The 16698-nt window shown below is 36.4% G+C and overlaps 1 protein-coding gene across 1 annotated transcript in view; it reads right to left on the reverse strand.

The window, feature by feature from the left end:
- Nucleotides 1-611: 611 nt before the first annotated feature.
- The window catches only part of KYNU (kynureninase), a 105714-nt gene continuing 89627 nt past the window's right edge, over nt 612-16698 (reverse strand). Inside the window, exons 12-15 of the mRNA XM_036421889.2 lie at nt 13671-13723; nt 11581-11666; nt 3477-3707; nt 612-1790 (exon numbers count right to left, since the gene is read on the reverse strand). Of these exons, the coding sequence (XP_036277782.1) occupies nt 1656-1790; nt 3477-3707; nt 11581-11666; nt 13671-13723 (505 nt within the window). The 3' untranslated portion in view covers nt 612-1655. The remainder of the gene's footprint in view (nt 1791-3476; nt 3708-11580; nt 11667-13670; nt 13724-16698) is intronic.

Genomic DNA, 16698 nt, shown 5'->3' on the forward strand with positions numbered 1-16698 from the left:
TGAAATCAATAAAATATATTTAAAAATAATTATTATTACTGGATTAGGGGAGGGCGCGAGTGCAAGCTGGGAGAAAGGGAATTTCTAATGCTCTGATTCTTAATAAGGACATGGTGCTGATCATGCTTTAAATGATTTGTACATATAATTGGATAAATTTTAACATGATTAGCATGAAATATTTTAGAACTTAAGTTTATAAGAATTTTCATACACCTTCCCTTACTCAACCGCCTAATTAATACCCATGAGATTTTTCTTTCATAGTGTCATCTGTTTGTCTTTTATAGAGGTTATAGTTTGTAATTATCTATTTACCTGGGTGTTTATGATTACTGTCTGTTTTTCCCTCTAAGCTGAAACATGTTCCCTGACAGCTGAAACCATGTCTGCTTTGTTTATCATAGTGAGGGTGGAAGAGTTTCTTCCTCATGAGGTTGTACATGATTGAGGTTAAGGTTTTGAGAACTTCCTCATCTGTGAAGATAAATTTTGCCAAAAGCCGGAGTGGGAAGTTTTCCTAAAGCAATTCTGCAACCACTCAACTAAGATAACATAAAGAGAGCAGCACAATACATAGTACATTCTTGATAAACATCAGCACTTGCTGGTGTTGTTGGAATTCTGCATCTTTTTATTGAACTCTAACATCCAAATGGTTGTCCACATTAATTTCATTAAAATTTGTTTCAATATGGAAATAATTATGTCATAGTCACTCTTTCTTGATGAGAATATATATAAATGTAGAAGTTTGTCAAATCCATGAATAGTGATTATGGTATCAACAAGGGCCCAAGAATGGGTAGAAAAATCAATTTAACAAGTTTCAACCAACATTTGTTGTAATAAGATAGAAAAATAAATATCAGAGCACAGGTAAATAATTTATGAACCTTTGGTTTTTACTATATATACCACTTGTAATTCAATGTAAGGTGCTATCTATTCGTCTTGAGAAGCATGCTGATGTCAGGGATAGTAATGGGAAAGAATGGCCAGTGGCAATTGTAAGAAGCAGTTGATTGAAAATTGATAGACTTTTCTTTCACAGACATTAAAATATTGTTAAAAATTGTGTATTAAAACAAAGCCTATCCACACATAAATATAGGTCTCTGTTTTTAGATATATTTCTTAGTGTGGATTGTGGCCAAAAATATTTCAAGGCCACTGCTCTAGAAAATGTTTTACTTTCTGTTCCTTAAATCAGAGCTGGATAGAATATTCCAAAATCATACATATATCAGATGATTCAACTATAGTGCTTATAAGAAAGTCTTTGGGAAATTTAAGCAAAAGTGATATTTAGAAAATTGAAACAAAAATTTAATACATATTATGACATTGTCAGTCAATAAGAAATTAAACCAGTAACAATATTTCACTGATCCTGAACTGTAACAGCTAACCAAGACCAATGAAAACCTTGATTCACAAAACACCAAGAAATTGGACAGACATTTAGATTCCTCAAGAACGTTAACTCTTAAAAGAATTATACCAGATTTTTTTGTAAAGTATGCAATTCATTGCCACTTAGGTGTGATTAGTGTAGGTTGTTTTTGTTTTTATTTTTAACATTTCCAAAGATTAAAACATGAATGAAAATAAAATAATCATAGCAGCTTTCAGAATTATTCGCTTACTTTGTTCTAAACACCATTATCTTTTCTTTCTGCAGCCTCAAGTGCAGAATTGAGCAGGTTGATAAATCTATAAACATCGTGGAAAGAATTGTAGAGAGGAACTGGAGCCACCCGGATGCCATTGGGTTCCCGCTTGTCACACTGTGGGGTTGAAATAAAGCCACAATGGTGTCAGCATTATTTTCATAATGAAAATCTGCATTCAAGATGAATTTATATGAAATAGTCATGCTGATTTTCCTAAAACTTACTATATAAGCTGTTTTTCACTTTAATGAAAATATAATGTTTCTATGGTATGTGAAACTCTCTTCTTAATTATAATTAAACTATTAGTGGATTGTTACATGAATATCCAAAAGCACTTTTCTGAAATCCATTCAGGTCATCTTCTTTAAGCATTCTACAGAGCATATGTATGATTCCTCTGTGGGAAACCCTGGAGAGCCGGGAATCTTGGATACATTTAAATGAATGAGAACCTCACCCTGTCCTAGAGAGTTCTAGTCCAATTATCCTTACATTTATTTCTCTAAGCCCAAATCTTACAGGTAAGGACTTGGCTATATTCCTGATGTGCACCTTGAGAAGAAAGATTCATTTGATATGAACCCAGAGAAAGAATTTATCTGCGCCATGGTCAACCAAGGGCCCCAATTTTATGAAGTAGAGTCTAGTGTCATTAGTTGATGAAAACCTCAGATTGAACTCTTAGCTTGTTTATGCCATCTGAGTCAACCACGGTGGGGAAACCATGGTTTCATCTTTCTACCAACAGACTGAGACCTGCCGCATCCAATCAGGATGGTTCAATTTGTATCCTTATTTTAACTGTACTGACCAATCACAACTGCACAATCGGATACCTCACTTACATAAAATGGACGTAATTGGAAACCTGGGTGAGAACTTTCACTGTAAAAGGCGGCTTCCCCTTTGTCCAGGGTCATTGGATACAATTTAGGTTGCTGTCTAAACCTGTGTTCCCAGGCTGTATCTCCTTTTGCTCAAATAAATCCGTTTTATTATTTATTACAGTCTAAAATTAGTTTGGGTTTACACTGAGAATGCTGAAATGGTATGAAATGGCCCAGACAATTTGGCCTAGCCTGAAGATCACTGGAACTATATTAAGAAATACCCACTACAGGCTAGACAGCATAGGAAATGGTTCATGTGTGTTGGTCCATTTCATTCCCATACTAACTTTTCGAAGTAAGTATGCATCCACACCCCAAAACAGATGAGAAGTCTCAGGCTAATACATGTTAACTTTCCCAAGAGCACCTGTCTTGGGCATAGGATTTGCAGGGCTGATATTCTGATTGGTGCCTCCAGCGTCTGCGGTGCTGACCTCTCCTAAAGGTTTGGAGGGCCACATGAGTGGAGCAGTCCCTAGATTGCATTATCACCACTTTCCCCTGAAATTATTCTCTTAACACCTTATTAGTTCCTTTCAAGAGACTCAGAAGGCAACTTTGGCCCAATGGTTAAAAAAAATTATTTCATATAATGTTAACACTCCTCAGATGAAATAATACTTGCTGCTCAAACTGTAATAAAAGTGAATAAATTACATAAAACGGTTCTTTTTATCCAAAATTTGTGGTTTCTTCTTCTTTTTTTTTTTATCAGAAATGACAGATCTCTGTGCCCTTTCATTAGCAAGTCCTGAATACTGACTTAGTTGGCACTTAATTTATCCTCAGTAACTGACTGATGGATGTGAAATTACATGCACCAGTGAATAAACTAAAGAATCCAAATTTCCCCCCTAACATGCAATCCCTAGAGAAAAGCGGGTAGCAAAGCAAGAGATATACTTACAACCACTCCTCTTTTTTCTAGTTCTTGATATACAGACTTTATTGGGACGGAAAATGTTAGTGTTAGCTGGCAGCCACGTTCCTCTACGCGGGAGGGAGTGATGATGTTCACCACGGGTGTCTTGGTTTCTGCTTTGTCTTTGCCATAGTAGTGCTTGAGCAGGAATTCCAGGTAACCCGTGAGCAAAACAGACTTCCTTCTCAATGCTTTCATGGTTGCTTTCTTAAAGATCTGTAGAAGGAGAAACAGATTAATAACATTTTGTTTTTTTACAAAGAAGCAAAAATCGCCACTTTTAACCTCTCCAGAAACCACCCTATGTTAAATAGTCGTTTTGTAAAAATGTGTCAAATCCTTTGCCATCAAGAACTGAAAGCAAAGTTTCTATATCAGAAAAAATGGCAAAAATGCCATTTAAACAATACTTGCAAAAGAAAAGAAAAAAGGTGATGCAATGTTCCTTCAGAATAATTTAAATTGGCTTAGAATAAATTACTCTAAGTATCCCTTTATAAAGGAATTGAAATATAAAATTTGAACGCTTTTTCCAAAACCTTCATAATCAAGAAGACGTTTTCTCCTCTGATATAAGTTTGCTTGGTCCACAAAACGATACAGTAGGAGCTGAATGGGCATGCCTATGTGGAAGGTCATGTTGAAAATATGATTTACAGTTGTTTGACCAAGTCCTGAAACTCCTCCAGTTTAGCAGTGAGAAAACAAGCAAGTTTTATCAGACAGAGAAGCAAAAATGTTACACAATACATTTGTTAGTACTAAAGCCTCGGCCTTTATTTCCCTTTCTCCTCCCCCCTCCACCCCCACCTCCTCCCTGCTTTTTTTCTTCTTTCATCACTTTTTTCCCTATTACACTCTCGTATGGTCTGAAAACACTGCAATTTCCTGCCTGAGGTGTCTTATACTAAGATGAGTGACAAGGGCATACAGTAACTGGTGCTGGAACATTAGAGGTCAGAAGAGACATGCTTTTCTAGCTTATCTCTTAAGGTCAAGTAGAGTTTAAAGATATATCCTCCCTCTAAGAGCTGAATGAACTTCAAACGGAGGGTGATGCACTGGCCTGCCACTTTCTGTCCCTTCACTGTATCATGTCATGCCACAGCCAAGGCAAGGTCACTCAATGGTATGTAGACTTCATAAAGTCTATGAAAACACAGATTTCTGTATATATGTGTGGGCCCGCATTCTAATGGGAATAAACACTTTAGGCATACATTTTCTTCCCCTTCGTTGCATGGAGGGTATAGATTTGGTTAAAGAAGAAGAAGGGAGTTGTATTTTGTTTTTCTTTCAACATTTTCTTTATATTACAATGACTTGAAAAAAACACAATTCATACCAATCTGGACTTAACGTTCACAGCTCTCTCATCCAGAACCACGTATCTGACTGCTACTCGACATTCTAATGGAATGCATGTACAACAGGCATTTCTATCTAAACATATTCAACATTGGGATTCCCAATATTCCTCCCAGTCACCTTCTCCTGTAGCCTTCACTACCTCAGTTTTGGGCAATTCCCTCCCCACCAGTTTTGCAGGTCAATCACTTTGGTATCATCCTTGACTGCTTTATTTTCAAAAACAACTCCCACAAATCCATCTGCAAAACCTGGTAGCTCTAACTTAAAACTGTATCTAGGATAAGACCACTTCTGACTACCCCCTTTCCCAGGTGTCTAACCCAAACCACTCATCTCTCAAGCAGCATAGAATGCTGTCTCCCTGGGCTCCCCCCCTCACAGACCATGTCTGCAGCCTGGGAGGAGATCCGCTGCAAGGGGAAGCTGCATCTTTGTTTCAGAAGACATCTGAGGGCCCAGAGTAAAGAAGACAGTCATTTCCCCTTATTCATGGCTTCGCTTCCCGCAGTTTCAGTTGCCCATGGTTTCAGTTGTCCCCCGCTTCAATCAAAGTCCAAAAATTAAATTAAAAGTTCCAGAAATAAATGATTCATAAGTTTTAAATTGTGCACCACTCTGAGTAGCCTGATGAAAACCTGTTGCATTTCTGCTCCATGTCTCCCAGGCTGTGAATGTCCCTTTGTCCATTGTCTCCACGCTGTGTGCCCGCCCACTTAGTCACCAGCGTGGTTATCAGACCACCTGGCATGGCATGGCAGTGCTTCTACTCAAGCAAGTCTTACTGCATAATGGCCCCAACGTGCAAGCGTAGTGATGCTGGCAGTTTGGACATGACAATGAGAAGCTGTAAAGTTTGTCCTTTTAAGTGAAAAGCTCCAAGTTCTCTACTTAATAAAGAAAGAAAGAAAAAAAATATTTGAGGAGGTTCCTAAGAACGAGTCTTCTATCTGTGAAATTATGAAAAAGGAAAAAATTATAAAGAAGGGTGAGTATAGTACAATGAATTATTTTGAGAGAGACCACATTTGCATAACTTTTATTACAGTATACATTGTTATATTTTGTTCCATTTTATGATTAACTATTGCCATTAATCTCTCACTATGCCTAATTTATAAATTAAGCTTTATCTTAATTTATAAATTAGGTGGCCTGGTGCACAAATTCATGCCTGGGTGGAGTCCCTCGGCCTGGCCAGTGATCGGGACCGTCTTGCCCAGTGCTGATCAGGGCCAATCAGGCTGGCTGGCCAGGGGTGAAGGACTGAGGAAGGCTGGCCAGCTACAGGAGGTTGGCTGTTAGAGTGCACTGACCCTGAGGGGGGCAGTTCCTACATTGAGCATCTGCCCCCTGGTGGTCAATATGCATCACAGCAACTGGTCATTTAGTTGTTTGGTCACTTGGGCTTTCATATATATATATATATATATATATATATGGAATATGATATATACTATGTTCATACTCTCTGTGGTTTCAGGCTTCCACTGTGGGTCTTAAAATGTATCCCCTTTGGGTAAGGATAAACGACTATATTCTTTAGGACTCAGGGTAACCCCGGTTACATGGAGTCTGATAGGAAGCATTTCTTGTGTAAAACAAAACGTAACATGTCTGGCACAAGGAGAACTCTGAGAAGGAACATCTCCAAGCTGTTGTGTGTGTTTTTAAATATGTTTCTATTGATTCCAAAAAGAAGAGGGAGAATGAGAGAAACATCAATGATAAGAGAGAGAATCGTTGACCAGCTGCCACCACTGAGGATTTTGCCCGAAACCCTGGCATGTGCCCTGACATGGAATTGAACCATGACCTCCTGGATCATAGGTGGCACTCAACCACTGAGCCCAGTTTAAGAATCAGCATTCTCACAGAGGCAAGGTGCAGCCCACCAGTGTTTTGATTCTCAGGTTTGGAATATAAAAATATGAGAATAATCTTTCCAAGCTTCTCTTTGGATATTAATAATTATTTGAGAAAAATTTTATTAATAAAAAATTCTGGAAAATTTCCTGGTTCTGACATGGGCCCCATAAGATGTAGATGGGGGCAATGTTAGAAGTAGTACTTTTAAGGATATTTCATTTGTATTCGTAGGTTAGCAAGACTTTTGGGGAATATTACTTAAGCTCATAGTTTTTTGTAGGAGGCTTTTGCCTTGCAAATTTCTCTTAATAACTAGAAATGATTTTTTTAACAAATATCTCAGTGTTAACATGTCATTGCTCTTTGTTAACAATAAATTAACTTATATCTAAAACTGTTTTCCACCTTACCACCGCAGGTGCGTTGTGAGGCACTATAAAATTCTTTTCACAGAGTGTAAATGTCTCTGCCAAACTCTCACATCAAAATATTAAGAGGGGCTAATAGGAGGAGTTAACAGGGAAAGGGAACAAAATATCCTCTTTCCTTCTTGGCTTCTGATCATTTCTGTGTTTTCAGTACAGAGGAAGAATATTTTTTAATAGAAAAAAATGAAAAGTGTAATTTGAAGATATTCAGCTTATAATAGAATTCTTGGCAAGTTTCATCTACTTGGGTTTTTTTTTTTTTTTCTCAGTAAAATGAATGCAAAGTTAGATAAGCTTAAATAGGAAAATAAGCATAAGCATGATGTTTTCAATTGTGATGGTTTTCTTTTAAATTCTTAAAAAATGGCTCTCTGATAACTTTCTGAGGAAATGCAAAGTAAACTTCTGACTTGCAATGTATTTTATTTGAGTGCTCTAATTTTTATTTTGAAGTTATTTATTTCATTTTTAATTTATGTACCAAAAGGGTCTAAAATTTTTATATATTGCTACATACAAATATGACCTTTCAAATTACAACATGAATATTATGTCAGTTCAAGTTAGTAATTGAAAATTGAGGAGACCGCCAAAACCGGTTTGGCTCAATGGATAGAGCGTCAGCTTGGGGACTGAAGGGACTCGAGTTCGATTCTGGTCAAGGGCATGTACCTTGGTTGCGGGCATATCCTCAGTAGGGGGTGTGCAAGAGGCAGCTGATCAATGATGACTCTCTCGCATCGATGTTTCTAACTCTCTATCTCTCTCCCTTCCTCTCTGTACAAAAATCAATAAAATATATTTAAAAAAAAAAAAGAAGAAAGAAAATTGAGGAGACCTCAGAACTGCTCTGGTTGAAACATTTTTACTTAGAAATTTAGGTAAATCAATTAACAATGAGTAGTTGTCACTTATGTAAGCCACATTCCGTGTCCCCACAAGGGGTACAATATTTGCCAATTAGTTCCTACTCTAGTGCTCTTTGCCTTGACCCACAATATTTTTAAAGTATCTATAATAATAAAAGTGTAATATGTTAATTAGACAGGACAGCTGAATGACCTTCCAGATGTCATTCCAGATGTCCTTCTGGATGAAGCTGCAGTGGCAGGGGCTGAGGCAGATGCGGTTAGGGGCGATCATGCAGGCAGGAGAGTGGTTAGGGGTTATGAGGCAGGCTGGCAAGTGGTTAGGGGTGATCAGGCATGTAGGAAGGTGAGTAGTTAGGATCCAGTGGTCCCGGACTGGGAGATTGGGCCTAAACTGGCAGTTATACATCCCCCAAGGGTTCCCGGACTGTGAGAGGGTTCAGGCTGGGCTGCGGAACACCTCTCCTCCCTTGTGCACAATTTTTGTGACCAGGTCTCTAGTTGTATAAATGATTAAGAAGCAACAATATAAAGAAAATGATAGTTTGAAACTGACTCTAAGGTGCTATTTTAATAGTATAGTTAAACGTACATAATTATAAACAACCATTTCAATCCTTTGCTTAAAATTCCTATTGTAACCCTGAGATCGTGCTCATGTGCTTTGCTTCTTAAATATATACTCTTTCCTGCATTTGGCATTTGACTATGTGGAATATTTTTCGAAAAGGCAAGTAGACAAAACAAACAAAGGTAGTTTGATTCAGGTATTTATTTATTTCATTTACTCAAACTTCAATTACCTATCTTCCATATGCCGTAACTTCTAAACAAATAAGTTCTGACATGGTTAACTTACTGGTGCTAACTTACATGGCAAACTCAGAAAGGGAAACATTGTAACATTAGGTAGAGAATGGGAAACAATGAAATATATTCGTTTGCAATTTCAGAATTTTGCAATTTATAATGTGGAGAAAGAGTTTCAAAAGAATACTTTCATCAACCTAAGGTTTGATTACCTACATCTAATTTCCTTCAGGTCATGGCCTGAGCAGTGAGTGACTTCTAAGAGGCTCCCCAGAAGTACTCAGGTGGTAAGAAGCTCCAGAGAAGTGGATATCCCTCTTCTGGTGGCTCGTAGGTCCCTTTGCTGGGTTTAAACTTAGATAGTAAAGGAAGAGATAAATCAGTCTTCTGATTCCAGGTGATAATAGAAGCTTGTCTGGGGACTATAGTACACTATGGTAGGAAAGTACTGGTAGGGAAAGTTCAGAATCAGACTCTTGCCCTGGCAGAGGGGTGAATACTGCAATAGCTCACCCACCGCAGAGAAAACACCAGTGGAAAAAGTCTAAAGAAAATGTCTAGATATGGCTGAGAAAGACAAGAAGAATAAGAGGAAATAACTTTAAATACTAGTTGTTTTTTAAGGTATGCCTTGGTAGCTTTTTTAAGTAGTATAATTCATCTTCTCCCTGATATAAACTGGCAAGTAAGCAAAACATTTTGTTTTGAAATGTTCAACAGAAGTTTTTCTCTGAATGACTTCTATGCAAACAATTGAAGTTTCATTATCTAATCTGCTAAACTGATTCTCTCCAAAATTTATCACTAACAAAAATCTTGTTTACTGAGTTCATTTCAACCTAAAAAAAAAAAAAAAAAAAAAAAAAAAAAAAAAAAAAAGCTGAAAAGTGAGAACAGCGCAAGTTCCATCTAGTGGTCAAACTGAGAACCTGCTCTTTAAATGAGCATGAAATGAAATTACCAGGATTTAGTAGAGAAGTTGCATAAAAATAGAGGAACTTGACACTGCCTCCCAGTGGGCAAAATGAGAGACTGCGATAATTGTTCGCAGATTCCTAGGATTTTAGGTTTAGAAGAGAGTTTGGAAGTATTTCCAGTCAATCCACAACACGATCTCCTAAAACATCACAAACTATTTTATCTTCGGGTGATTTAAAATTTTTGAAAATAAAATTTTATTTGAATAGCTATTTGTTTAAAATCTCTATTAAAAATGTATATGTAGCTGATTCTCTCTTGTCAATGTTTCTCTCTATCCCTCTCTCTTCCTCTCTGTAAAAAATCAATAAATTATTAAAAAAGTATATGTATACTTAAAATATATTTTACTTAAATATGTGTGTGTGTATATATATATATTTGCATAATATATCTATTTATACTGATATTGTGCATTATAAATTATTAAAACTATATTTACTTGAATAAATTTAATCTCATTCTGAAATTAATATTTGAATAATTAGTTGAAATATATAGATAGGTAGAAATACATAAAATTATCTAGATATATTGAAATAGGAAGATAGATATGCAGATCTAGGAAAACAAACTGATTCCTTGGATATTATTATTTAGGGTAAGACTAACTATCAATATTTTAAGTAAAAATATGAATGAATTTAAAGAAAAAATATTTAGCCAGTAAGAGTAGAGATTATATACATGACTATAATGGCATAAATCCCATTTTAACAAAATTTACCCTAACTCATAAAACAACCTTACCCAATCTTTGTTTTACTCTGACTCATTATATATATATATATATATATATATATATATATATATATATATATATATATATATGTATATACACATACACACACACACACACACACACACACACACACACTAGAGGCCGGTGCATGAAATTCACGCGGGGGGATGGGGTCCCTCAGCCCAGCCTGCACCCTCTCCAATCTGTGACCCCTCAGGAGATATCCAACCACTAGTTTAGGACCAATCCTCAGGACATCTCTCTCACAATCTGGGACCACTGACACCTAACTGCTCACCTGCCAGCCTGCCTGATCGCCCTTAGCTGCCCCCCCCGCCCCACCTCCGCCAGCCTGATCACTCCTAACCACCTCTACCTGTGGACCTGATCGCCCTAACTGTCCCCGCCCCCCGCCAGTCTGGTCACTCCACACAGCCTGCCTGTACAGTTGTCTGGTGGTCCCTCACTGCCCCCTCTGCTGGCCTGGTTGGCCCACGCATCCTGCTGTTGAGTCGTTACTGCGATGGAGTCCTGGACAATTTCTATTATATACATACTCTCTCCTTAGTCTTCCTAAAACTTTGTCAGTTCATTGATTGACATAACTAGAAAGACAGAGTCCCCTGTACTCACAGCATTGTCTGGCGCACAGCATTCTCTTCGTAAATAAATGCTGAATGATTTAATTAATTGAGACTTAAATATTGCAATAGAAGGTTAAGTAACTCACTCAAGTTTATATAAATTGGAAGTGGAACTAAAAGTATTTCTCCCCAGGTGTGTTATATTTAACATCTACTAAGTGCCAAAAATGTGCCAATCATCCTGCTAGGGGCCGGAGACACGCACAAAAGGTAAAAATTCACATACAGACACATCCTAAAGGTGGACATTACTCTTTGCACAATGTTTGTGCACAGAGCACGTTATAATCTTGTTGATTAGCAGAGAAAGTACTACAACATGTCACAATCAGGTAAAGGAAAAGGAAAAGATGTGGGAAGATTGGCACACGGATCACTTACCTCCAAACTAGCCTGTAAAGAACAGACCAACAACATGGGAGGATTTGAAATTCTAAATCCATTGGCTCCAGGGATTAACTGCAATTCTGAAAAATTCATATTATGTCATTTTAATACAATGTATCTTTAAAAATTAGCCTTTATGGATTTTTTTCAATGACAGAGCAGTAGAGAGAAAAAGAATTAAATATTTATATGCCTAAGATTTCTGAGATATTTTTAGAGAAAATCCATGGACCTAAAAAACTGGCACATTTTCCCTTTACCTGTAATGTCTATCTCCCCTGCCCACACCTTCGTAGGAAATTACCAAGCACTAGAGCTCTTAGGCACAAGATAAAAATAGTTTCTTATAAAAGCTTTTCTGGACCCTGTCCTCTGCCATTCCCAAGACTGTATTCCTTGTTCTGCTTCATGCTATGTTCTTTCATTATGAAACCAAGTCAATGAGAGGAAGACGTCAGGATTTGAATGATTTGTAATCATAATGCTGCCCAAAGGCAGACGTATCAAATGAAATGGCCTATGAAAGTGACTTTTAGCACCAGGTCAAGTGGCTTTTCTTAGGGAAAAAGGGGAAGTTAAAAAAAATAATCTGCCTAAGTATGATATGTTTAAAAGGTGAATTAATATAAGATATTATCCTAATCAGAATTAATTAGATGGAAAGTTAAATCCAATAGAGTGAAAATTGCTAGCTAGAGACCAAATTAAAACTAAGACTGACTAAATAAACCACATGTGTCAAACACAAGGCCCGCGGGCCAAATCCGTCCCGCCAGGCCTTGCAATGTGGCCCGCACCGCGCTGTCATCACTGCACTCCGCTGCGTTTCCATCACAATGACAGTTTATGACTGTTCAGTAAACCATTCGGCCCGCGATTTAGGCTGGATTTTAGATTTTGGCCCCTTCTCTGATTGAGTTCGACACCCCTAAAATAAACTTTAGAATATGCTGGGTATCTCCAGATTCATCTAATCCAGGGTTAGATAAACTGTGTCCTGTGGGCCAAATGTGGCTCACCACTTGTCTTTATAAATAAAGTTTTATTGGAACACAGCCGTATCATTCATTTATGTAGGTCGATGACTACTTTAGCATTACAATGGTAGAACTGAGTTTTTGCCACAGTGACAGTATAAACCAAAAAGCTTAAAATAACTTCAGTTTTATCCTTCCCAGAAAAACTCTGCTGCCTGATCTAATCCACCTCCCTCATTTACAGATAAGAAATCTAGCACAAAATTTTAAGTAACTGGACTGATAACAGAGCTCATTATTTCTGCAGCCAAGATAAAATACAGTTTTCCTGATCCTGGTTTTTGTAAATGTGAATTTGGTTAAAATACTATCTCAGGGTTGGACGTCACCTAAATGCTCAAGTTTGTTTAAGTGGAACTCTCACAGCATTCGAAAAGCTTTCTGTGTTCCATGAGATGGAAGAATAGAGTCATTAAGGGAAAGAAACAAGGCAGTACACCCCTGTTCCTGGTGTCCTCTCATTTCTGCCTACTGAGGTTTAACTGCTACTGCTCAGTATGTGGCAAAACTATAAAAGGAGGACAAGTTGGAAGAAGAGAGGATAAAAATGAAATAACACTGCTGTTTGCTATTTGGTTTAAATGTGTCTTTACCCTCAAACTAACTCCTGAAATAGATATTATTCACATTAAATATGTGAGAGAGAAAAATTCCAAGATGACATAATTCGTGCAGCATCACAAAGTTACTAAGCAGCAAAGTGGGATTGACACCGAGGTCTTCCAGGGTCTGACTCCAAGACAAAAACTCCTCTTGTCCTCACTGCCTGATGTGTCAGGCACTCCATGTTGAAGAGATCGGATCCTTTATGCTAAATTTCACCTCCTCTTATCTCCCTACAAAGGGATAGACTCGACATCATGTTGAAGTCTATAAACACTTAGTCTTACACTCTGGAAATGTCACTTCTTATTTTAAAAATTCTCAGTGGCATTTTCAAAGTGCACTCTCCAGGAGGCATGTATAATACATGTCACACAAAGACTGATGAAAATTAAAATAAAGTTAAAATAAAATCACTTATAAAGTTAAATGGAGTACACTTACTGTTATCCATTTTAAATCTGGTGCTGAGTTCATGACCAAACCATCCCAATAACCTAAAATATAAATAACAACATCAGATACTTTGGTCTACAAAAAAACCCACAATTAATATAGAAATCTAGGGCCTGCATATTGAAACAATTTATGATACAAATTATCAAATACTTGAACAGATAAATTCCACATGACATCTTAAAGCCATTCATATTTATAACCATATCAAGATTAAGAATTAAATTAACTTTTCATATCACTAGTTATATTTTTTTGTAAAGAGCTATATTTAATTACCTTTTTCATATTTAAAATAAAATTAAATGAACAAAAATGCTTAGCTTCTAAAATTTTAAAACAAATATAAAAGTTCAAAAAAGAAAAATATTAAAATAATATATTTTACAATAAAATATCTAAATAGAAATGGTATAAAAAGTATATAATACAATAGTTGAAAATGTATCAATAATTTTCTAAAGAAATTGATTACTTTTGTATTTTAATTAAAAGGTTAATTTTTGTTATAGGAAATATATAGGAAAGTTATATGAATGTGTAATAGATGGAAAAATACAAAATAGTTTAAAAAATATAAAATTTGAGGAAGAGCAATAAAATATTCCTGGTAGTAGGTTGTGTCTAAATAAATTTTTAACTTTAAAAGGGCTATAAAATAGTGAATAAGTAAAACAGTAGAAACTTAATAAAATAATATCCCATAAAATGGAAAATTGCCAAGTAGAAATGCAGAAATAGGACTGATTATAGTTTGACAATAAGAGGTTAAAAAATGAGCTTGCAGAAATCAGAGAGAAATTAGAGAAAAAAAAGAAGAATTTGGAAGGAATGCAAGGATGTTAGGAACCTAGAATACATCAAGGGGCAGAGGATAGCTGGGAAAAAAAATAAAAATAAAAAATGATTTAAAACAGTTTAGGGAGAAAATCCTATATAATAAAACCCTAATATGTAAATCAACTGAACTGTGATTTGCTGGCAGGCTGACATCCCTAATCTGGGCACAAGGACATTTCCTGAGGGGTCCTGAGAGGGCATAAGCAGGGCTGAGGGACACCACTTCCCCAGTGCACGAATGTCATGTACTGGGCCTCTAGTAAGGAAAATAATAGACAAAACAGTTCTATCATCACCAGAGTGAACTTCCAAAGAAGAAAAGCAAACAAACAGAAAAACTTTAAAAAATGGTATAATTCTCCAGGCCAGGTGTGGCTCAGTGTTTGATCCGCTAACCATGAACCAGGAAGCAGCAGCTCAGTGCCTATGAGCATGCTGGATCCCCAGTAGGAGGCGTGCAGGCGGCAGCCAATCAATGATTCTCTCTCATTGATGTTTCTATTCCTCTCTCCGTCTCCCTTTCTCTCTCTGAAGTAAATAAAAACATACTTAAAAGATGAAATAAAACCTGGAGTCATGTTTTAAAAAGATCCTCTTTAAAAAGTTGTAATTCAAGACAATTTTGATGAAATCAAAACAGATTTAAATCTACATATTGAAATAAAGACTAAGTTGTCTGAAAGACTTGGGAGAATTAATCTAGAGTGGTTAATTTTATTTATAGTTTATTAAAGTTAATGATTTTAAGGATGAATAAACAAACAAACAGAACTGTGTTTGCAAATAAAAATGGTAAACCTAGAATAAATGAAAAAATATCAGCGTGGCTTCAAATTTATCTAACACAACCATTTATTGAGAGAGAATAATGTAGAAATACCTGTATGATACTCAAAGAAAGAGAAACAAAACCTAAAGTACAAATATTAGGTTTGGATAAGGCAAACTGTATAAAGGTTTTGGTGTTGATCAAACAAGAGTTCAGCTAATTTTTTTTTTTTTCATAAACTGTTTTTGAAAATCTGCCTAAGAGTGAACTTAAGTCAGCCGAGAGGACTAGGGAAATTATGACAAAAAGATGTTTGATGACTATTGAATGTATTTAATTATAAAACTAAGAATAAACAAATGTAGAGATAGCACATAAAGAAAATGTTACATGATAATGTAAAAATAACTAACAAAGTAGGGGGAAGTAATTTCCCTGCATAGTCATCTATAATTTAAACTTAATAAATCAAGTAATAGAAGTACAGTCAGATCTAAAAATACAAAGTAAACACCAAGAAAGTAAACATTGACTAACTCAGGGGGTAATGAGAGAATAGGCAGAGGAAGAGAAAACCTGCTAACTCTGTTGTTGCTCATGAAAGGGAACTAATAGAAAAAGGTAAAATTTTAAATTAAAATCTTGAATATCAGAAAAACTAATTAAAACTAATAAATAAGCCTTGGCCGAAACCGGTTTGGCTCAGCGGTAGAGCATCGGTCTGCGGACTGAAAGGTCCCGGGTTCGATTCCGGTCAAGGGCATGTACATTGGTTGCGGGCACATCCCCGGTGGAGGGTGTGCAAGAGGCAGCTGGTCGATGTTTCTCTCATCGACGTTTCTAGCTCTCTATCTCTCTCCCTTCCTCTCTGTAAAAAGTCAATAAAATATATTAAATAATAAATAAATAAATAAATAAATAAATAAATAAATGAGCCTTGGCCAGTGTTCTCAGTGGTTAGAGCATAGGCCTGAGCATGGAAGGGTTGCAGGTTTCATTCCCAGTCAAGGGTGCGTACCTGGGTTTCAGGCTCAATTCCTGGCCTTGGATGGGTAGCATGCGGGAGGCAACCAACTCTTTCTCCCTCTCCCTCTTCCTCTCTCTCTTTATCCTCCTTCCCTTTCTCTCCTCTCTCTCTCACATTTCCACTCTCTCTCAAAATCAATGGGAAATATATTCTTGGGTGAAGATCAATAACAAAAAATAATGAACAAAAATAGCAAAACAAGCCTCACATTGAAAAACATTAAAAAGTTCTAGAAGCATAAAGTATATCATTAAATTAAGACCAGACAGCTGTCACTGCAAATGACAATGAGTTTAATGAATGTATTAAAAAACAAAGCTATCATATTGCACCAGAAATCAGAGACTGTTAAAATAAGTGATTCAGAAAGAAAAATGATA

The sequence above is a fragment of the Pipistrellus kuhlii genome, unplaced genomic scaffold (genome assembly GCF_014108245.1).
Source record: "Pipistrellus kuhlii isolate mPipKuh1 unplaced genomic scaffold, mPipKuh1.p scaffold_m20_p_7, whole genome shotgun sequence".
NCBI classification, from domain to species: Eukaryota; Metazoa; Chordata; class Mammalia; order Chiroptera; family Vespertilionidae; genus Pipistrellus; species Pipistrellus kuhlii.